At 44.2% G+C, this 22,813-nt stretch overlaps 2 protein-coding genes and 1 long non-coding RNA gene across 7 annotated transcripts in view; 1 reads left to right on the top strand and 2 right to left on the bottom strand.

Annotated features, from left to right (window-relative positions):
• LOC109890597 (neuronal membrane glycoprotein M6-b-like) overlaps positions 1-17,803 on the bottom strand; it is a 30,625-nt gene extending 12,822 nt beyond the window's left edge. The window contains exon 1 of one of the 4 annotated variants that reach the window (XM_031824338.1): positions 17,377-17,803. In XM_031824338.1, coding sequence (XP_031680198.1) covers positions 17,377-17,380 — 4 coding nt within the window. In that variant the 5' untranslated portion in view covers positions 17,381-17,803. Of the gene's footprint in view, positions 1-10,135; positions 10,898-17,376 lie in introns of those variants that run through there. The other 3 variants (XM_020482542.2, XM_020482540.2, XM_020482541.2) reach the window with 3 other exon arrangements.
• Positions 17,804-18,395: 592 nt separating this feature from the next.
• LOC109890596 (gem-associated protein 8) lies at positions 18,396-20,708 on the bottom strand. Of its 2 annotated transcripts, none has more exons than XM_020482539.2 (4): positions 20,599-20,708; positions 20,270-20,341; positions 19,744-20,140; positions 18,396-19,404 (listed from the first exon to the last, which is right to left on the bottom strand). In XM_020482539.2, the coding sequence occupies exons 3-4, from the start codon at positions 20,063-20,065 to the stop codon at positions 19,145-19,147; spliced, it is 582 nt and encodes a 193-aa protein (XP_020338128.2). In that variant the 5' UTR covers positions 20,066-20,140; positions 20,270-20,341; positions 20,599-20,708; the 3' UTR covers positions 18,396-19,144. The 2 variants fall into 2 exon arrangements, with proteins under 2 accessions (XP_020338128.2, XP_020338127.2); XM_020482538.2 differs by having other exon boundaries at positions 20,296-20,341.
• Positions 20,709-21,208: 500 nt separating this feature from the next.
• On the top strand, positions 21,209-22,373 carry LOC116374164 (uncharacterized). The gene is made up of 3 exons (XR_004209942.1): positions 21,209-21,298; positions 21,390-21,445; positions 21,796-22,373. It is a non-coding gene; the product is annotated as an uncharacterized LOC116374164 (long non-coding RNA).
• The last annotated feature ends 440 nt before the right edge of the window (positions 22,374-22,813 follow it).

Genomic DNA, 22,813 nt, shown 5'->3' with positions numbered 1-22,813 from the left:
AAACACATTTATTGTTTATTGTGGCACGGCATCAGTGAGATTTGAGCTTATGATCTTCTGTTCTCTATCCATGGAATTAGTCCACTGCGCCACCAGGATGGAGCTAGCATGCCATGTTATTTTTTTTAAACTCAAAGCTGTTCATTTTAGTCTATTCATACAGACCCCATTTCAAAGGAAACATGCACTCATTAAGATCAGATGTGGCCAATTAGTGGGTGCGGCCAACACACCTGAAAATACTTAATAAGACAGAGGATAGAGAGTTTTGTTGAGGCTGAGAATAGAATGTTCATATTTTTTTATAATATTCTTTGAACGTTACTAGCATTTTCTTGCGGTTTTTATGGAACGTTTTCCTAATGTTCTGAGAACATAGCTTTAAGTAGAACCATGAGGAAACCTGCAGAAAATGTTATGCTAAAGTACAAAAAGTCCCACTAAAAAAACATTGTTTCTTAGAGTTCTTGGAACAATTTGAGAACGTTACTATAAATAGAACCCTGAGGAAACCTGCAGGAAACTGAAATTCCCACCTAAGAAACACATGGTTCTCAGAACATTATGTGCTAGCTGGGTATCCTGCACCATTCCCAGAACATTATGGGAAGGTTGTATGCAAAATAATCATAGGACAACCATGCTCTCGCCAAGCTCTAAGAAACATATGGTTCTCAGAATGTTATGTGATAGCTGGGGAATCACGTAAACACACACACAAGCAACACTGAACCATGCATGAGAGCACAAGCAGTTCCGGACAACTGTGTGATCACACTCTCCGTAGCTGATGTGAGTATGTATTTTAAACAGGTTAACATTCACAAGATCGCAGGGCCAGACATATTGGATCAAGTGTCTTCTCTGATATTACCAACTTTGCCTGTCCCAGTCTGTTATACCCACATGTTTCAAGCAAACCACCACCGTCCCTGTGCTCAAGAACGCCAAGTTACACATGCCTCTCCCTAATGTCAATATGTCTAGTAATTATTGTCTTATTTCACTGTAGAGCCTCCAGCCCTGCTCAATATGCCTTAGCTCGCCCTTATATTCCACCCCCCCCCCCCACCACCCACCCACACACATGCTGTGACCACACCTGGTATAAATGGTGTCTCTAGAGACAAAACCTCTCTCATCGTCACTCAATGCCTAGGCTTACCTCCATTGTACTCACATCCTACCATACCCTTGTCTGTATATTATGCCTTGAATCTATTCTTCCGCGCCCAGAAACCTGCTCCTTTTACTCTCTGTTCTGAACATGCTAGACGGCCAGTTCTTATAGCCTTTAGCCGTACTCTTATCCTACTCCGCCTCTGTTCCTCTGGTGATGTAGAGGTTAACCCAGGCCCTGCAGCACCTAGCATCACTCCCATTCCCCAGGCGCTCTCATCTGTTGACTTCTGCAACCGTAAAAGCATTGGTTTCATGCATGTTAACATTAGAAGCTTCCTCCCTAAGTTTATTTTATTCACTGCTTTAGCACACTCCACCAACCCGGATGTCCTAGCCATGTCTGAATCCTGGCTTAGGAAGACAACCAAAAAGTCCTGACATTTCTATTCCTAACTATAACATTTTCTGACAAGATAGAACTGCCAAAGGGGGCAGAGATGTAATCTACTGCAGAGATAGACCTGGATAGTATGACAGAACTATGCAGGCTGTGCCCAAACAATTCAAGCTTCTACTTTTAAAAATCCACTTTTCCAGAAACAAGTATCTCACCGTTGGCGCTTGTTATAGACCCCCCTCAGCCCCCAGTTGTGCCCTGGACACCATATGTGAAATGATCGCCCCCCATCTATCTTCAGTGTTAGGTGACCTAAACTGGGACATGCTTAACACCCCGTCATCCTACAATCTAAGCTAGAATCCCTCAATCTCACACAAATGATCAAGGAACCTACCAGGTACAACCCTAAATCCGTAACCACGGGCACCCTCTTTGATACCATCCTGACCAACTTGCACTCTAAATACACCTCTGCTGTCTTCAACCAGGATCTCAGCGATCACTGCCTCATTGCCTGCGTGCGTAATGGGTCCGCGGTCAAACGACCACCCCTCATCACTGTCAAACGTTCCCTAAAACACTTCAGTGAGCAGACCTTTCTAATCATCCTGGCCCGGGTATCCTGGAAGTATATTGACCTCATCCCATCAGTAGAGGATGCCTGGTTGCTCTTCAAAAGTGCTTTCCTCTCCATCTTAAATAAGCATGCCCCAATCAAAAAATGTAGAACTAAGAACAGATATAGCCCTTGTTTCACCCCAGACTTGACTGCCCTTGACCAGCACAAAAACATCCTGTGGCGTTCTGCATTAGCATCGAATAGCCCCAGCGACATGCAACTTTTCAGAGGAGTCAGGAACCAATGTACACAGTCAGTTAGGAAAGCTAAGGCTAGCTTTTTCAAACAGAAATTTGCTTCCTGTAGCACTAATTCCCCAAAAATGAGGGACACTGTAAATTCCATGGAGAATAAGAGCACCTCCTCCCAGCTGCCCACTGCACTGAGGCTAGGAAACACTGTCACCACCAATAAATCTACAATAATCGATAATTCCAATAAGCATCTTTCCACGGCTGGCCACGCTTCCACCTGGCTACCCCTACCCTGGCCAACATCTCCAACACCCCCCCCCCCCCCCCCCCCCCCCCCCCCCCCCCCCCCCCCCCCACACACACACTTCTCCTTCGCCCAAAACCAGACAACTGATGTTCTGAAAGAACTACAAAATCTGGATCCCTACAAATCAGCTGGGCTAGACAATCTGGACCCTCGCTTTCTAAAATTATCAGACAAAATTGTTGCAACCCCTATTACTAGCCTATTCAACCTACTAGCCTATTACTAGCCTATTCTCTTTCGAAAGGCAAGTTAATAAACAGATCACCGACCATTTCGAATCTCACTGAACCTTCTCCACTATGCAATCTGGTTACCGAGCTGGTCATGGGTGAACATCAGCCACGCTCAAGGTCCTAAACGATATCATAACGCCATCGATAAAAGACAGTACTGTGCAGCCGTCTTCATCAACCTGGCTAAGGCTTTCAACTCTGTCAATCACCGCATACTTATCGGCAGACTCAATAGCCTTGGCTTCTCAAATAACTGCCTTGCCTGGTTCACCAACTACTTCTCAGATAGAGTTCAGTGTGTCAAATCGGAGGGACTGTTGTCCGGACCTCTGGCAGTCTCTATGGGGGTGCCACAGGGTTCAATTCTTGGGCCGACTCTTTTCTCTGTATATATCAATGTCGCTCTTGCTGCTGGTGATTCTCTGATCCACCTCTACGCAGACGACACCATTCTGTATACATCTGGGCCTTCTTTCACTGTGCTAACAAACCTCCAAACGAGCTTCAATGCCATACAACACTCCTTCCGTAAACCTCCAACTGCTTTTAAAATGCTAGTAAAACTAAATTCATGCTCTTCAACCGATTGCTGCCCGCACCCTCCCGCCCGACTAGCATCACTACTCTGGATGGTTCTAATCTAGAATATGAGGACAACTACAAATACCTGGGTGTCTGGTTAGACTGTAAACTCTCCTTCCAGACTCACATTAAGCATCTCCAAACCAAAATTAAATCTAGAATCGGCTTCCTATTTCGCAACAAAGCCTCCTTCACTCATGCTGCCAAACATACCCTCGTAAAACTGACTATCCTACCGATCCTTGACTTTGGCGATGTCATTTACAAAATAGCCCCCAACACTCTACTCAGCAAACTGGATGTAGTCTATCACAGTGCCATCCGTTTTATGAGCAAATCCCCATATACTACCCACCACTGCTCTCTTTGGCTGGCCCTCGCTTCATATTCGTCACCAAACCCACTGGCTCCAGGTCATCTTAAAGTCTTTGCTAGGTAAAGCCCCGCCTTATCTCAGCTCACAGCAGGTATATTTCACTGGTCACCCCCAAAGTCAATTGTTCCTTTGGCCAGCCTTTCCTTACAGTTCTCTGCTGCCAATGACTGGAACAAATTGCAAAAAAATTTAAAAATTTAAATTAAAAAAAAGTTTTAAATCACTGAAGCTGGAGACTCATATCTCCCTCACAAACTTTAAGAATCAGCTGTCAGAGCAGCTCACAGATCATCTCCCTACTATACAGATACAAGTGAACCAGAGTCTAAAGAGAATGGTTTTACTAACAATTTGGGAATAACACATAGTATCATGCAGCCCATTTCCATAGAATAGATTTCCATTCAATGTTCCCATTAATACACCATAGTCCTCTTTGTCTTTCGCTCTATTTCCCAAATCTTTGTAGTCACTGGGCAAAATCACATTAGCTGTCTCTCTTTATGATCCTGGATGTATTGATGTCATCGTTAACGATGACGAGAGTTAAATCGGGCACACTGAGGTTTATGGGATGTGAGTAGAGCGAGCAGATTGGGCATCAGTAGGCGATGGAAGAGGGCCAGGGAGACTGGCATTGCATAAGAACAATGCATGCTGCGCCAACCTGTCACTCAGTGCTATTCATATACCCACATAGAGCATACTGTAGACAAAATGAACACACAGCATAAACATACTAACATCCACACAGACACATACAAAGGACTAAAACATACATCATTTAATTCACACAGACTAAGGAGCTGCATGTGGATACACTCCCACTAAAATACACATATTATGCATGCATGAACACACACACACACACTCCCCAGGTGGAGGCTGACAGCGTGTGTGTGTCAGAGAGAGCAAGAGAGAAACGGCTGAAGGGCTTGGAGATTAATTAAGATAGTGGAGATGAGAGAGAGATGACAGTGTGGGGGTGACGGAGGGATGTAGCAAGCTGAATGAAAGAGCAATAGGAGACGAAAGAGAGAGCGACAGAGAGAGAAATTAGAAGAGACTGGGTAGAATAAATGAACAGAGAAAAAGATAGAAAGGGAAAGATGGGGAGAGAGAGAGAGAGAGAAAGAGAAAGAGAAAAAAAAAACATATAGCCAGCAGCATGAAAATCCTACCAAGTGAAAGCATCACTCATAGGAGAACCCTTTTTGGTTCCAGATAGAACCCTTCTAGATAGCACCTTTTTTTCCTGAGAGATCTGCCGATGACAACCGTGACATGAGAGAGATACAGTACCAAGCCAACACACAAAGAACTTGGAAGCCTGCTCACACCTCCCTCACCCCTTCTCACTCCCACCTCCGCCTCCCCCACGTTCATCAAACAGGCCTGAAGGGTTAGGGACCTTTATATACACAGAGCCTCAGCTGGACCTTTCCGGACCCTTCTGTGAGCTGAATGACTGTGTGGGTGAGTGTTTGTCTTGAACATGCCCTTATAGCACCTCCTTGGCTACATACAGTATGTTGTCATGGAGATAGCAGAACACCACCCTAGACACTGTGACATCGCGCCCCGCTCACGCCGATAGAGGCAGAGTCTCATCAAGAAAACAAAGACACCTAAGAGGTTCTCCATTGATAATCTTAATGAGACTCATAATCAATATTGGTCACAATATTTCACATAGGCCCACTCTCAACACTGTCATCACCATTGAATGTGTCTCAATCAGTACTTTTACATACATAGTAATAATTGTATATTAAACTGATTATGGCAGTAGGCAGATTAGGCAATAGTCATTCAAACACCTTCCTCTGCTTATCTTAATTGGGGTAAGGTCAAAATCGAAGTAAGCATATGGCGATGGTTTTCTGAGCAATTCTGCTAATTATTAGGATTTGTAAACAACTTAACAATCGGTGTTCCAGCTGTGTATTTGATCTGTGCATGTGCTAGAATCAGCCGAGCGAGCCTCTCTCTTTAACTCGAGTGAAGTGAGTTCGGGACAACTGAATGTATGTGTCTTAAAGTAGACTGAACAAAAATGTAAATCGGAACGTTCAACCATTTCAAAGATTTTACTGAGTAACAGTTCAATGAAATGAATTAATTAGGCCCTCATCTATGGATACCCACTTGAGAGCCAGGCTCACCCACTGGAGAGCTAGGCCCAGCTAGTCAGAATGAGTTTTTCCCCACAAAAAGGCTTTATTACACACAGAAATACTTCTCAGCATCAACACCCCCCCCCCCCTCTCTTTTATTCATGAAACATGGGACCAACACTTTACATGTTGCGTTTATATTTTTGTTCAGTGTAGTTTTCACATACAAATGTCCAAATAAAAATAGGCTTCGCAAAAATGCCATGGTCGCTGTGGTAGAACGTTTATTTTGATTGGCGATGTTCTGCATTTATTGAAGTCCCATCAGGTGGTCTGGTTTCAGATGTATCCATGTAAACAGGATTATTAGGGAAATCATTCTTCTTCCAAAGCATGTAAACGTTTAAATCAAACTATTATATTAATCTGACTTTCCACAAAAATTGCATTATTATGTGCATGTAACAGCACTCAATGTAACCAGGGAATTTCACACACACACACCACCTACAGTGCAACATTCCAATGGCATTCCGTACACTCGCATTAACATCTGCTAACCATGTGGATGTGACCAATATAATTTGATTTGATGGCATCCACTTATCCTGCAGTTGGATACATTGCATTGAGAATCTTTACACAGAGGTTCAGTACAGTAGAGGGACTAGTACAAGGGAGCATAGCGCTGCGTGTGTTCTGCCTGCGTTAAGCTTGAACGGTAGTGAGAAAAATGCTCTACGACTCATATATTATACAGAACCCATCAGCTCTCCACTGTTACGCCCTATCGCCGTGGTGATGATGATGTAATCCCTCACGGTTGTGATCTGAAGATGTGGATGGCAACGCAGCGAAGCGTTACGTAAGAGAGAACATACTACCCCCTGCCCCCTCCCTACTTTCCTGTGCAATACAGGGAGAATAGGAGGTGTATGCCTGGCTAAGTCAGTGTGACATCATAGAGAGAAAGAGAAGAAGAGGGGGAGGGAGAGATGGAGGTGAACTGACCGAGCGGCAAATGGTGGCAGAGAGTGAGTGGAAGAGGAGGGAATAGGAAAGGCCAAAGGAGAGAGAAAGAGAGAGGGATAGAATAACTAATTATCCTGTATTTTACAAAGGGTTAGAGAGGAGTCCCTGTACTGAGGCACCACAGGTCCAGATAGTAGGGATATAGCCTATAATAATTTAAACTCTCTCTCACAGCCTCTACTATATTGGAGTACAATGAAGCCCAACTGAAACTCCAAGGGGTTTGGCAGAAACACAGGGAGGGATGCCAATTTGGTGTTCGAAATCACAGCCAATGTGTGTGGTTGAGTTTGTCTTCAGCCTGAAAGGTGGGCGTGACAGATGTCAGCAGATATGATTTATAGACTCCATTGCAAGGGGCTGGGATGTCAGGTCACATCTTTGATCGGATTACATTAGAAATTGTGACGGATGCCTCAACTGAGGTGTTAGGCCTACAAGAACGCTTTGGTTAGATACCTCGAGGCTGTCTGATTGCCTGAATCTACAGCTGTTACTGTGCAACTGATGTTGTTGGATCCCCAATGGAGGCGAGGCACTTGAAACATACAAGACACAAGCTTCTTACATGACATGGCAGAGCTTCAACTGCTTGCCCTTGTCCCTATAAATCTCTTCTATTTTAGAGATGCTGAGGATTATGGTGGAATGTCAACAGTTGTAGAATACACTCCAGTTGTAGATCGTGAAAAGATTGCCAGCCACACAGCCCCTTCCCTCACTGTGAATGCCATCCACAGCCATACCCCTAACCAAACCATAGGATATCATGTTACATGACTTTTGTAGAGATAAGCTACATATCCTGTAGAACGTTAGTTCTGCAAGTGTCATGTAAGATGATTCACCACAGGAGAACTTCCTAAGGAGATGTTATACAGTGTTGGGGAAGCTACTCTGAAAATACAATTTACCAAGCTACCAACTACTTCAAACTGAAGTTAAATGACACTAAAGCTACCTTTTAAGAAAAACATAGTTGACTTAACTAAAGTTACGTTGAAATTGTAGTTCACTACCTCCAAACTACTTTTTGATCAATTATAATATCTAAATCTGAAATGTCAAGATGCAAAAACAGACCACTGTGGAGTCAGATGTTAACATCATGTGTGATGTGGCCTATTACACACAAAAACCCTTTTAAGTGAGAATTAGGCAGGTCTGATGCTGAAAAAGCAAGGATGCTATAGCCTACTTCACCCATATTTTCATTTAGCAAAAACAGTAGTGTGTAGTTCCAGTAGTTAGCTACACTGCTATATACATGGAAAAACAGTAATTAACTACTGAAAACACTGTCAAGATCTGAATTTAGTTCGACTACCACCAAGCTTCTGCAAAATCTATATGTATAGTTCATTACTCCCAAACATTGATGTTATAGTGTTAGTAATTATGGTTAGGTCAATGTAGGCTTTTTGTTGGCTATGGAAAGCCCTATGACATACAGTATGTAGCATTTATGCCTACTGAATGTAAATCTCTATGTAAAACATATTCAAACGTAACCACATCTGAACAACGCATTGAATGGATGGGGGATGGAGTGAAAGCCTTGGTGTATGTTGTACACTCTTAGAAGAAAAAAAAGGTGCCATCTAGAACCTAAAAGTGTTCTTCGGCTGTCCCCATAAGAGAACCCTTTGAAGAACCCTTGTTGGTTCCAGGTATAACCCTTTTGGTTAATTGGTTCCAAATAAGTCAATTTCTACCTGGAACCAAAAATGGTTTTTACCTGGAACCTAAAAGGGTTCTCCTATGGGGACACCCTAAGAACGCTTTTGGAACACTTTTTCCCCCGAAGAGTGTAGGGTTAAATGTCTAGAAACAGAAGGGTGGGTGGATGGATGGGGTGGCAGGGTAAAGGAGCAGCCCTGAGGACACCGCTTTAGCTGCTACATAACACTGCCCCCTAAGAACTGATTTAGGATCAGATTTGTGCATTCAACTCCTGACCTCAGCACAGGGAGGTAATATAACCAGCTGCTATTGGATTTAGTAGGCTGTAGCGCCAAGGGATAGCCTGTATAAAACACATTGATTGAAATAGTGATTGTAAAATAGTGTAGTCTAATTGAGGTGATGGACAATTCAGCCTGTTATCTGATTTACCGAGAGATAATGACTGGGCAAGGGTGTTATTTTGCCCCAGTAGCCTATATCAAAAACAAATGTAATCCCTATGTACATTCCTATACATTGGGCAAATTGAGTCGGCCCACCCCCTGCTTTGTAGCTGGACAAAGGCAACGAAAACCCAACATATATCGGAAACAATATTATGTCTTGCCTAAAGGCTACCATTTATAATTTGTCATTCCATGAACAATGGTGGGCAAAAGCTGCTGTTTTTACTAGTGTTATCATGTGAAGCGAGAGGACCGAGCTCGGTATGTGTCAAGTGGATCGGAACCCTAGTTTATGTGTCGCTGATCCCTTATTCACAGAGGGATGTGTTTTATTTTTATTTTTTTATCAACATCACAAACGGGTCGTCAACACACGGGCGCCCTGCGCTGCATCCATCCTCTTATACTTGGAACAAAAGACCCAAATCCTAATTTCTCTATTCCATAAACCAAAGATAACAATGACTGTCACATTGAGGACCACGTCTATGGCAAAATCCCTTTGTGAAACGGCTATTTCGCAATGATGACAGCAGTGGTCCATGCACCTGCCCATTAGCCCACACCAATACGCTCACCTGAGACAAAAAAAAATACAAAGGAGACAACCCCGCCTTTGATGGGCCACCCGACTCATTTATAATTTTCACATGATTGAAAAGCAGGGTAATGGTGATTCTACAAGGCTGCAGCAAAGCAAAGCAAATTGGCATTAACTCTGCTCCATAAAACCGAGCGCGCGCCTTCCGCCCTCCCCTCTATCTTGGTCGCGCAAAACATGTCCAAATAAAAACCAACGTCGATGGGACACAGAAAACATTAATGTTATTTAATATTCTTTGTCATTTGCAAAAGGCTCTTAATTAACAAAACAGATGCCCCACGGTGCCGGAGGAGAAAACAGCGCTTTTGTGTCACGTGAAGCGAAGCCATTGCAAGTAGGTTAAATCGCGCAGTAGTCTAACAGTGCGGTTGAAACGCGCAAAAAATGCTACCTATCACAACTACGACCATTCCGTACCTTTGCTTTCTTCCCTCTCCTCTTGGTTTTCCTCTGTGGTAGACTCCATGACTGGCTTCGTCCCATCCATTTTGGAATGTTTTCCTTTGAATACTTTTTCTCCCTGTCTTTTGGATTCTGACTTTGCTCTCTCTTTCTCGCTCCCTCCCTCCCTCACCCTCTCTCCCTTGCAAGCTTAGCTCCTCTGTATATACTAGGCTACAATCCCATTTCAAGATTCAAAGGTCTTGTCCGATTTTGCACAGATTAGTGGTCCCTAAACGATGCCAGTGAACGCTTTGTCTGTATGTCACTTGCAATCCCAATTCGGCGATGGATAAAAACGTTGATCACGGTAGATTTTTGAGCGCCCACCCTATTTTATAGTATAGAATGAACTCAACCACATGACCCATCCCTGCCTCCAGGCACATAGCATCCCTACACTTGTGGAAAAAACGGTTCCAACAGGGTTCTTTAGCTGTCCCCATATGATACATCGTTTTTTTTATTCCAGGTCGAACCCTCTTTGGTTCCAGGTATAAACCTTTGGGTTCCATGTAGACCCCTCTGTAAATGGAATCCAAAAGGGTTCTACCTGCAACCAAAAAGGGTTATTCAAAGGGTTTTCCGGACAGCCGAAGAACCCTTCAAGGTTCTATATAGCACATTTGTTTCTAAGAGTGTACAGCAATATCACACAGGTGAGAGAAAGAAAACAAGAGAAAGAGAGCGGAAAAAAGGAGAGATATACAGATAGTGAGGTGGTCACCCCCTTAAATCGGGGTTATAGGTTACTGCACCGCAGGCTGTATCTGTTAGCACACACATGCACCAATGTGCAAACTCACAGTACTGACACACAAAAATACACACACGTCAACGCTCACATATGCACTTGCACTAACGCACAGAAGCTATCACACAAAAACACACGCACACACACCGCCCACTCTCCATCTGGTGACTAGAGGGCTAGAAAGAGAGAGTGGGTGATCTACAGAGAGTAGAGAATAGGAGAGAGGGAGAAGAGGGAGGTGAGGAGAGAGGGAGGTGAGGAGAGAGGGAAAAGAGGAGAGAGTGAGAAGAGGGAAGGGGGAGATGCTGGAGAAAGGGAGAAGAGGAGAGTGAGAAGAAGAGGGAGATGAGAGAGGGAGAAGAGGAGAAAGGGAGATGAGGGAGATGCGGGAGAAGAGGGAGAAGAGAGGAGAGAGTGAGAAGAGGGAGTTGTGGGAAAAGAGGAGAGAGTGAGAAGAGGGAAATGCGGGAGAACAGGAGAGAGTGAGAAGAGGGAAATGCGGGAGAACAGGAGAGAGTGAGAAGAGGGAAATGCGGGAGAACAGGAGAGAGTGAGAAGAGTGAGAAGAGCAGAGAGGGAGATACAGAGAGAGAGAGAGAGAATATAATACAGAATAGTCTAGGCTTTATTTGATCTGTAGTTCTGGTGTATAGGCCTACAGTTTGGGGGATGGTTACAGACTTCCCCATCCTAACAAAATATAAGATCATTCATGCTGGACAATAAAATTACAAAGAAAACTACATATTCATATTTAATTTGAATTCATTTTCTCTGTGTACTATTGTTCAGCTCATTTTCTAATACACACACATCCTCAAACAAAGGGACGCCATCTGCCCCGAATCCTCTTAAATAAGGTATTAATTCTGATGCACGTGGCCTAATGCAGCTCAAACGCTTGCTGTCTAGCTGGACAAAGCCTCGTGCTCTGTCTGTTGTAGCAGAGCCACACAACTGTCCAGGAAAGGGGCTTTCAGAGCACAAACAGGTGTTTTACAGAATGTCATCAGGAGTCAGACTCTGAGGGTCCAATATGTGGTGGAAAAATCTTCACATGGAGGCTCAGGCTGAGCACTGGGCAGTGCAGTTCAACACTATAGCTCCTGAAGGTTGAATATCGTCACACACACATAGACGACCCCCCCCCCCCCCCCCCCCTCCACACATACACACACACCATCCAATCCAATGGTCATAGAGGGGGAGCAAACAGCAAACCTCCTGGGTGAACCTCAGGGTCCATTTCCCCCCACATCCAATAATCCCTTATGCTGGGTCACAGATTAAGCACTTGTCCAGAAGATGAGATACAGTGGGCCCTGGCACTCTCTCCTTCCGCACACATAATACACACACACACACACACATACATTATAGACACACACATACTACACACTCTTTGAGGTTCGGATCCAATCTGTTCCAATTTAGGAGATATAACAGGTCAAGCCAATACTGTATATCCTCTCTGGAAATCTCCTGCAGAGTTAAACATTGGGCTTTGGTCAAGTAGAGTAGATATCAGCCCCAGTCATAGAATCCTTGACCAGTGTCAAACCAAAAACAGCTGTTCTAGTTATTATATTTCTATGGTTAGTCTTTGGTTGGGAGGGTCATTGGGGAATGTAGGGATTTAATATCCCTGTATATGAATCCTCTGTATCCTGTATACTGACTGAATTATCCACTAAGGACTAACAAATGCGGTCTAGACAGGCCAATAACTAACTCTCTCTGTCGCTCTCTCTTTAGATCAGGCTGATCACTAGTCTTTGCTGACTCATTCTATGTCCCAGAAAATGCACTGAACCAAAGATGTCAGCCACATGGCTTCCCTTTATAAAAGAGCTCAACAATGGAACCGTGCCTTTAATTCCTCATAGGAAATGACTACTTACTTTCTTATGACCACAAAATAATAGTTTAAAAAAAACTCTGAATATGAATTAAGGAGCGGGACCGGGACGCCTCTCCTTCCTCATTACTGTGGAACAGAGAGGAACTAGAGCCGCTGGAGCCACAATGGGGTCGTCACTCTCCCAGTAATGAGGCCATTACGGCTCCATTATGCCCTCCGATGTGGAGTTAATGGGGAGAAAGGAACAGCCTGGCCTCCCTTTGATGTCCCTGGAAACAACACTGCAGTTATGTCCTCTAATTCTGTCCCACTCCCAAAGCACCTTCATTTTTGGAAATCGGTTTACAAAACTTAACCAATTCCGTTAAAAGATATGTATGTGTGTCTGACTTGGCAAAATGGATCGGTCCGATCTTCTACAAGTCAACATGTGAGTCGATTAAAATATCGACTCAACGGAGAGATGATGTCAATCGCTGTTGCTATGGTGACTTGTCAACAGTCATAGCTGGTTGAAATCTATGAATCTAATGATGCGATCGGTTCCTAGGACACGTCTTCGGTGTTCTCTCCGACAGCTGAAGTCAATGAAGTGCAAATCTTTGAAATCCCGAGCTAAATACGGATGGCTGTAAAGAGCGCCTGGTCAAGTTTGGAAAAGAAACAGCAGCAGATATAATCAGCCCTGTGGGTGGATGTTCTGTCTTGGTCATCAGCAGGTCAACTTATGGCATCATCTACAGACCTTCTCCCCAGAGTTAGTGGATGGCCACCCTGACAGAGGCTTTGGAACGCACGGTCATGTTTTTTTGTTTACGCCTCAAGCTGTCTCTGTCTCCTTCCCTCTTCAGAGTTATTTAAAGCCCCCGGGGACCTGCTCCCCTCCACCGCTTGCGGGGCTCTCCATCCATTACAGAAAAGAAGGAGAGAAAACAGGATTTTCTCAATGCACCAAGAACGCCAAGCACACCACCCCTAGAGGCAGTCTGCATGCATCTGCATCATCCCAAATGGCACCCTATTCCCTATTTAATGGTTCTCTAAAAGTAGTGAACTACTGTATATTGGGAATAGGGTGCAATTTGAGACACACCCATGTTATTGAACAAGTTCCCATGATTCTCATGACCCCCATTCGGTCACCCTACTCCAGCCTACTGCGTTTCCACCAATGGGCTGCCCTTGTCTGACCCCTGAACCCTCTCTGAACCGTCGTCTGAGTCTCGTATCCTACTCACCTGGGATAGCAGCAACCTGTCCAGTGATGATATGCGTGTCTACTACTGCCTATCGGGTGGGGACGGAGTTTCATCGATACACAGACGACTGATCACAAACACCAGCAACCAAAAAAGCTAACTAATACAGACACACACACACACACACACACACACATAAACAATGCACATTATCTGGGAGTGGGCATTAGTAGCCTCCTGCTGAAGCTTCATCTAATCCTGGCCGTTTTAATTGACTTTGCTCCCTGTAAAAGGGAAACGTTGGCTGGGAGAGTGCCTATGGGTGTTCTGATTAAGTCAACCACAGCTGGGACTAGGGAGACATGGAGGGCTGTAACATAGCAGCGACTCCTAATTCTGCTCCCCTGGTTAGACGGGGCAGAGAGGACAGGGCCAGGCACACGGGACGTAATCTGGCAGGATGACCCACTTTCCCACCAGGCCATTCTCTGCACGCTCTCGCCCCGCCCCTACGCTGGCGGTCGCTAAGGAGACGCCTAGCTCCCTCTCATCAGGGACTCTGAACGTGGATGCTGGAGAGAGTTCATCCTTAGTAACTAAATATCAACAGGGGGAGTTGTAGGTCCTGGCGGCACCTTTCCCAATCCTGCTGACAACCTTACCTGCTCATACTCACTCCCCACACAGATTAACTAGAGCACACATATACAGATCCACTCACACACATACAGATCCACTCACACATGTACATCCATGCAAACTCTGCCGGTCGCGTCTGACATGGCTCTCAGACGCAGCCTAACTGAAAACTCCTGCAACTCTAGTTTCCTCACCTTAACTCTGGCTAAACTATACGGTGTGGGCCGACAATTTTCTGAGCCAGCATCCATCCCTAGACATATAGGGATGTGAGGGGAGTTACATAGGGAAGGGGAGTCATATAGGGAGGGGAGGGGAGTTTGAAGGTTCAAGAGACTCCAAGACAAACACTGAGATTCCAGGAATTTAGACACATTGGGATAAAAGTGTCTGAATAACTCAGGGGACAGGTCACAACTCTCCTCTCGAGAAGCAACCACTGTTTGATAAAACAGATCATTAATTCATTTTGCTTTCCCGTCTATCTCGTACAACATCTTCTAGTCAGAGAGCTCAAAAGCCAAGGAGCTGAGGATGGAAATTGAGGTGGGACTGTGGGGTCTCCCTTAACAACTCACAATATCTCACCACTGTCTTTGCTGACATGCTTAACCCAGCCCTCCTACCCCGCCACCCACTGTTTTATCTGACTAGCCCCGTAATCCCTCTGGCCCAGATACTGCAGGCAGCTCAACATGATGTCACATCACATCCCCACAGCAGGTACCCCCCCCCCCTTCCCCATTTCATATATCCGCCAGGAAGCCAGGGTCACGTGACCAGGGCCTCTGCTTCAAAACAACCCGCCGCCCCACCACCCAGGAAAATTGTAAAATGTTGCACCTGCACCTAGCCTGTCGCTCCAATGGAATCCTTTACAGCGATCACTCAGAGGCCAATAATAAGTAATGTTGCAGGAGAGAGAACGTACAGGCCTCGGAGGTTAGTATCGTCATCATTATGGTTCCCATGTAGATGGAAAGAAAGATTGACAGGGCTACAAATGGGCATGCTCGGCCTGTGTATGTGTATGTTCACGCACATGAGTGTTCCCAGATCACACGTAACAGGATTGAGATGGTGCCTTTAAACTCCCAGCATACATAGGTGTCGCTATGGCAACAAGTCATCTCAACGATCCCTCCATCTTCCATCTCAGAGACCAGAGAAACCTATGGTTGCATGAAAGTCTCAGAAATGACTCCTACCACAGGATTGGCTACAGTAGCCAGACAGCCTATGGCAGTCATGGAGATTTCTTTACAGTGAGAAGTGGAGTAAAAGAGGAAAGAGAGAGGAGTAAGACCTCCGCTCCAGTCCTCTGTTTACCCAAATATCCTACGTTAGTTCACCTAGGGTGTGTGTGTGTGTCTGTGCTTGTGTTCGTCAAGTGTGTGTTTAAGAGGCTCTTTGCTGCTCAACTCACAATCAACAGCAGGCAGCCTAGTGGTTAGAGCGTTGAGCCAGTAACTGAAAGGTTGCTAGATCGAATCCCCGAGCTGACAAGGTCATATCTGTCGTTCTGCCCCTGAACAAGGCAGTTAACCCACTGTTCCTAGGCTGTCATTGTAAATAAGAATTTCTTAAATGACTTGCCTAGTTAAATAAACAATGGCCATTTATTTTACCACTTAAGTTGACTGAGAACACATTCTCATTTCCACAGTACTTAGTGGAATAGTTTCAGGGGAGAGAAATGAGCCAAATGGGGCCATCTCTGTCTGTGAAGCGCTTCATGAAGCAGTACCTCAACAGCTTCCTAACCAACCGGAGAGCAGAGAGAGAGATGGCGTCTTGTTGGAGAGGTTGGCTGACGTCACTGCCTCCCTGGGTCAGAGTGTTAAAGGCAGCTGTTGCTAGAGAGCACAGCCAGTGTCATGCAAATCTGTCACAGTCAGCCATAACAACAGACCAAGGCTGAGACAATGACACGACATGGCTAGAAACAAAGCTATCTGGGTTACATTCAACAGAGAGGGCAGTGACAAATAAGTGAGATCCTCATGGGTAGTCAGTCAGTGTAGAGCGCGATAGTTCCCTTTTGATTATTCAGTCCGTGTCACAAGTCAAAACTCATTCATTGCATTTATAACTCAGCGCTCACACAGCAACGATAATATCCCCAGGCTCTGTTGGGGCAGAGAGTAGTCTGCCATCAGACTCCATGGATACACGGCGGAGAATGTAAGGCCACAGCTGAGACAGATCACTTGATTTCTTTCCCATCCATTTGGGCTACAACAGGGGCCAGGACGTGCACCCAGATTCACACAGACACGATCTGTCACCGCATGCACTTCATTTATTAGTGTAAACAGAAAAAGCTGATATAATATCAAATATAATACAGAATACAAAACAATAAAAAACGATTTAGTAACTGTAGGCCACTACATTCTGTAAACCTATTAGTTTATTGGATTCTTTTTTATTGTTGCGTAAAATCAGTCAAATCACAGAACGTGCTCAGCATTCATGCATTAGCCTGTAGACTAGATTAGGCAAATTAACTATGAGAGCGCAGTTCAGATGATAGAATTTATACTTGACACCATAAAGAAAATCCATTTAACATCGCCTTAATCAATTGATCGTGCTTGTAGGCTACGCCCACTAAATCGAGCACTCTAACCTGTTGAACACTATTGCTATGACATTAAAAACGTACCCAAGCATGAAGAAGTAAAAAAAAGACAACTTGTGTAGGCATGTCTTTTCCATTTGAAGAAAAGGAAAGTATTTGGGTATGAATAATTGCACCTACCCATTGTGTTACTTTCGTAGAACTTCAGTGCTTGGCGGATGCGATGTGTCAAAAAGTTATGCAAGCAGGGAGCTGTTTCGTGCAGGGTAGCAGGTCGCGCGCTGGAAGCACCGGTGCACGAACGCTCTCCCCGAATTCAATACACCCCATCCCGTAGAGACTGGGGAAGGGTGAGTGACGTCGATGCTGGGCCTTGGTCCTTTTTTAGTCAATAGAAAAGCTTACTAATGTCTGCAACAAAATTGCATTCAACATATTTTGATCTCTACTATGACATTCTTGATGTATTTTTATTCATTTACTTAACCTTTATTTAACTAGGCAAGTCAGTTAAGAACAAAGTATTATTTCAATGACGACCTGACCCGCCAAACCCGGACAATGCTGGGCCAATTGTGCGCAGCCCAATGGAACTCCCAATCACTGCCAGATGTGAGCTCACCTGGATAGTAATGTTATTTATTTATTTTTTATTGGGGGGGGGGGGGGGGGGTTGTGAAATGTAATAAACTTGAAGGGGACAAGAGAAGTAAATTCAGTGTTTATGGTAGGGGAGGAAATTATCTATAAAATATCACATTTGACCTCTTGGCTTGGCAACTATGGCCAGTGGGCTAAGAGTGAAATGGCAGGTGACGGAAGACCTCTGCAACTCCTACCCTGACACAGAACGCCACCAATGGTTTGTTGCACCATGACCCCAATGTAAATGTCAAGCGTGTGTAGACCTAACTCTGGTTCTATGTGCTGGCCTATTTTCTAGCAGTTGGACCACCTGGTTTCCTGTGACAGTAAGACTAAGGTTAGGTGAAGTTGCATTAAAAAAAAAAATCGGGCCAAAACCTTCACTACAACTATGCCAGAATCCACTCAGTGGCTGGATTCTCATATATAACAGAACACAGACCCAATTAAATCAGTGTACCAAGATTCAATTTACAGGGTCATAAATGATCATTAGCCTCACTGACACAGAATTTGACATTTCAAATCTGATTTAGATTTAAACGTATTTAGAGTTTCAAGTCATCAAAAACATTCTTTATTCAAAACTAGATCAACAAGCTTACGATTTTGATATGAAACAGACACACGGGAAGAAACCAACACATTGTTCTACCGGAGCACGCTGAGGCAGATGCGACCCATCCGAATGTTGAGAAAGAAGCAGACAGAGGCGGAGGCTATTAAGCAGCATCTGAAGATGATATCAAAACAATCTAGTGAAACCAAATTAGCAGCAATCTTTTTTCATTTAGGGTTGAATTAACTAGGAATGAACGCCCCCCCCCCCCCCAAAAAAAAAACTACCTCAACAATAAGAGGATCATAGATTGAAGGCTACCTGGACGTGAAACCATGCTTGTTGGCTGAACAGGTGGCCTGAAAAAGAGATTCACTTTTGAGTCTGTAAACTCAATTTGCTGGGGAGCTTTAACATGTATGCAAATTGTGTATACCTGTCCTCTTCTTCTGCCTGCATCTTATGATTTTGTCATTTCATTGTGAAACCAGAAGAACGGAAATAACTGGCTAAGAACGACAGAAACAAAATTCCCCCCCAAAATGTTGGTTGACATAAGATGTTATGGTGAGAGGGGAATGTTTAGGCACTTGTGATCAGGTTGCAGGGAGTACCTCTCCGTTTCAATCAGTTTCCTCCCTACTGAACATGACCCAGTTTCTCAGCTCTATGTTTCAGGGGGTTGTCTCGACTGGAACTGTGTCGGTGGGCTCCATTGGAAGAAGATGGACGTCCGTAGTGGAGCTACAGTTTTAGAGGGATGACGGGCCAGTATTTGGGCTGTTTCTTGTCACAGTTTCTGTCAAAGGTGAGCTGCATGGCCGCCTCCATACCCTGGACCTTTGCCGCGTCTTCCCCGTACAGCTTCTTCATCTCAGCGCCTCGGCGCTCGCCCGGCCGCTCAGAGGGGGGCAGCGACCTGCTGTGCCAGGATATTCTGTGCAGGTCTTGGTCGGCCAACACGTAATTATCCTGCTGCTCCGCCTCCAGCTGCTGCTGCTTCTCTGTGGGGAGGAACACAAGACACATGGCTTTTAAAGTCAGCCTCAGAATACTTCATAATTCATGACATGTAATTCATTCATTAAATGTAGTTGTATTGGTGCATTAAGTTGTCTACTTATACAGCAATATGATGATAGAGTTATTAACACTCATTGTGGAACTTTTAAAAGTAGAAACTGGCTGGCTGGCTGGCTGACTGACTGACTGACTGACTGACTGACACACACACACACACACACACACACACACACACACACACACACACACACACACACACACACACACACACACACAACACACACACACACACACACACACACACACACACACACACTCACTGAGCTCCTCCTTGTGCCGCTCAGTCTGGGCAAAATACTGGCGCAGCTCCTCTGTGATCTCCATGTTGCTGACATCACATTCGATCTCGCTGTCCGAGCCACTTTCTCCGCCCCCCTCCTCGTCATCTGTGCCCCCCTCCAAATCCACTTCTACATGGTCCTTAGCAGCGACCGTCTTCTCTGCCCTCCTCCCCCCACTCTCTCCCCCATGCCAGTCTGCATAGCGTTGGGGGGCAGTGGGGTACTGTTGGGAGTAACCTGGCCTGTAGGCAGCCTCCCAGGCTTTTCTGTAGGCCTGCCTGTGTCTCTGGTGCCAGTTCATCGCCTGCTGATAATGCTGCCAGTAGTGGCCATACACAGGGTGGGCAAACCAGGAGTAGATGCTACCATGGTCCTCCTGTCCAGGACAACAGAGGATGGATGACAATTGTTATCACCATGATTCATTGATAACATCCAACCAACATACATTGTTTCATCAACGTTCACGTGCAAAACTAACCGAAATGTGCAGAACTAGACTAACCAAAAAGGTCCAATGTGGTACCTTACCATGGTGGTGCTTCTCCTGCAGCGTGGTTTAGATCGCAGCTAGTGTCTGTAAAGGGAAATGCATTGTGGTCATAATACACCTAATTTCAAAACAAGTACAAGCTAACGTTAGCTGGCTAGCATAGGAGCTCCAGGGAAGCCATAGCAAGCAAGTTATCAGCAGCGAACAACGATATCAATCCAAAGATGGAGGCAGCCAGAAATAAAACAGATAAATCCTCAAACATCAATAGCTATAACATTATTATAGACGGGATCTCATTGTGAATAAATGCACGAGACATAACGTATATAGTTAGTTACCTTCATTTAATACAGTACACCCAAGCGATGACAAACGCACGCGCTACATACAGCAACCAAGAACCAGGAGAAAAAACTCCCAGAAGCCTTTGAAAAAAGAAATATATATATTTATATATATATATTTAGTTCACGACTACATGGTGCCACCTAGTGGATAGTAGTTCAAACGAATACATATATAGCAAGTTTGTTATTTGAGTGTATCGCTATGGCAAAACCCAAAACGTGCAGTAATGGGGGGCCCCAAGACCAAGTTTGGTAAAAATCTGGTCTAGAGAAGTTCACCTGTCAATTGGCAGTGGCACACACACACAGGTGCTGAATATTTTCTACATGCAATTTGTGCGTCATGCATGTGCTCTGCTACAGCTGTAGTCCAAATTAAATCTTTTGTTTTTGTTGTCATTATAATGTTTGAGTGTTCAGTGTTGACTACAAAATATGTTGAAAACTATCCAACCTCATACTGTACAATCATTGCATCCATTTTGCCTTTACCAATCAAAGTGGCAGGGTCAGACTGTCGAAATGGAATTGTGGCTTTTAAGCATTTTGAGTGTAAGTTTGTCTGTTAGTTGTCTGTAACAGCTGACATTGAAACATTGATTTACTTCCTCCCAAACAGCGCGTCAGCCAACTGGTTTTGGTTCCTTGTCTTCTGAGCACGAGAGATGCAAGATCAGCTTTATCAGAGCAGGTAAGCCTAATAATAAAAATAGTCCAAGTTGATATGCTATTTGTAAAAGTTGTAGAATTTGCGATATTTTGAAAAATTTCTTCTCAAACAGGACATTCAAAAGAAAACAGGAAACAAGAAAACGATCTCGTATCGAATATGTACAAGGTGAGCGCTCTGGTGTCCACTTGTAGTCCCGGGACAGCTGTTTGTGTATAGAGTATGATAAAGTACGATTGCGCAACATCAGCAAACATTTCTCCAGAGAACACTGAAATCCATGTGCATTTACACATTTTCAAGTGTATATCAACCCAGGTGTGTGTGTGTGTGTGTTCAATATATGCCACTGTTTTGATGCTGCATAGTTGTCCATACCAATCATAAATGGAGTATTTTAACCTGAAACTATCACGTTTTTTTTAAAGACAGAAGCAGTGCACTGCAGCTCAACTGAATTCAATGTACCACACAAACGCACAGAGTAATAATACTGAGTGTCATCCATTTTCCCACAGACTCATCAGACAAGTATGACTCCAGGGATGTGGACAGGTTATGGAAGGATGATGTTTTGGTTGACAGTTATCTGGAGGGGCGCCACTTTGTGGTGGAGGACACCTTGAAGATGATCGATGAGAGTCTTCAGTGGAGAAAATAATTCAAACTGAATGGTGGATTGACCTTTGCTTATACATTATACAGGGACTTGATGTCAACCAGTGGCCTTGTCCCATAATGTATAGCTGTATTAATGAATATATAGCTCCAACAAAGAACAGTAGAATAGCTTGGCTAGTGCACATACCCTGTTATTGTGCATTCTTGCAAATTGCTGACAAACTTCCACTGGTTGAACTGAACATGATGGTGTTGATAAGATGTTTCCCGATTTGAAATGTCTTTATGTAATGAATAGTGCTATATAAGTATAATATGTAAGAATGATGTATTATTATTATTATTATAGACAGCATTGATAGTCCAGTTTGATTCATTTTTTAATATCCCTTTCTCTTCCATACATCATGAAAGCTCTGTTCAAATTCTCTATTTGAGTCTGGCATGCATTATCTCCACGGCTATGATAAAGAGGGCAACAAACTGTGTATGTATTTAAATAATAATAATAATAATAATTAAACAGTGACAATCAAGAAGGTTCTGTTGTGAAAATGTTGTTTCTGAGACCTAATTTATGGCCACCCTCATCATTTTATCTCTTGTAAAAGCCTCATCCTCTGGGGTGCTGTGATCATTTTTCCATGCATCTCACTATTCAGATTGTAGTTTCCTGATTCAAGTTAGGATTGGGATTGTCAATCTTGAGTTTTTGTATGGTGGATTACAGTTGGCTCTTTTTGAGCTATTTGGGTATCTGCCTTGAAGGCCACTGAGGTTTGCTTGTATGTTCTCTGCCCAGTCTGGTTCAGGGTTAAGTTGCACATGAAGGATGTGAAGATGTTGACGGAGAAGAAAATGTACGTGGCCTTCTGGTTGGAGAGCTACGCCCGACGGGAACCAGGGATTCCCCTC

The sequence above is a fragment of the Oncorhynchus kisutch genome, linkage group LG5, assembly GCF_002021735.2.
Source record: "Oncorhynchus kisutch isolate 150728-3 linkage group LG5, Okis_V2, whole genome shotgun sequence".
NCBI classification, from domain to species: Eukaryota; Metazoa; Chordata; class Actinopteri; order Salmoniformes; family Salmonidae; genus Oncorhynchus; species Oncorhynchus kisutch.
The sequence above is the reverse complement of the archived record's forward strand: the minus strand, read 5'-3'. Positions and strand labels throughout refer to the sequence as shown.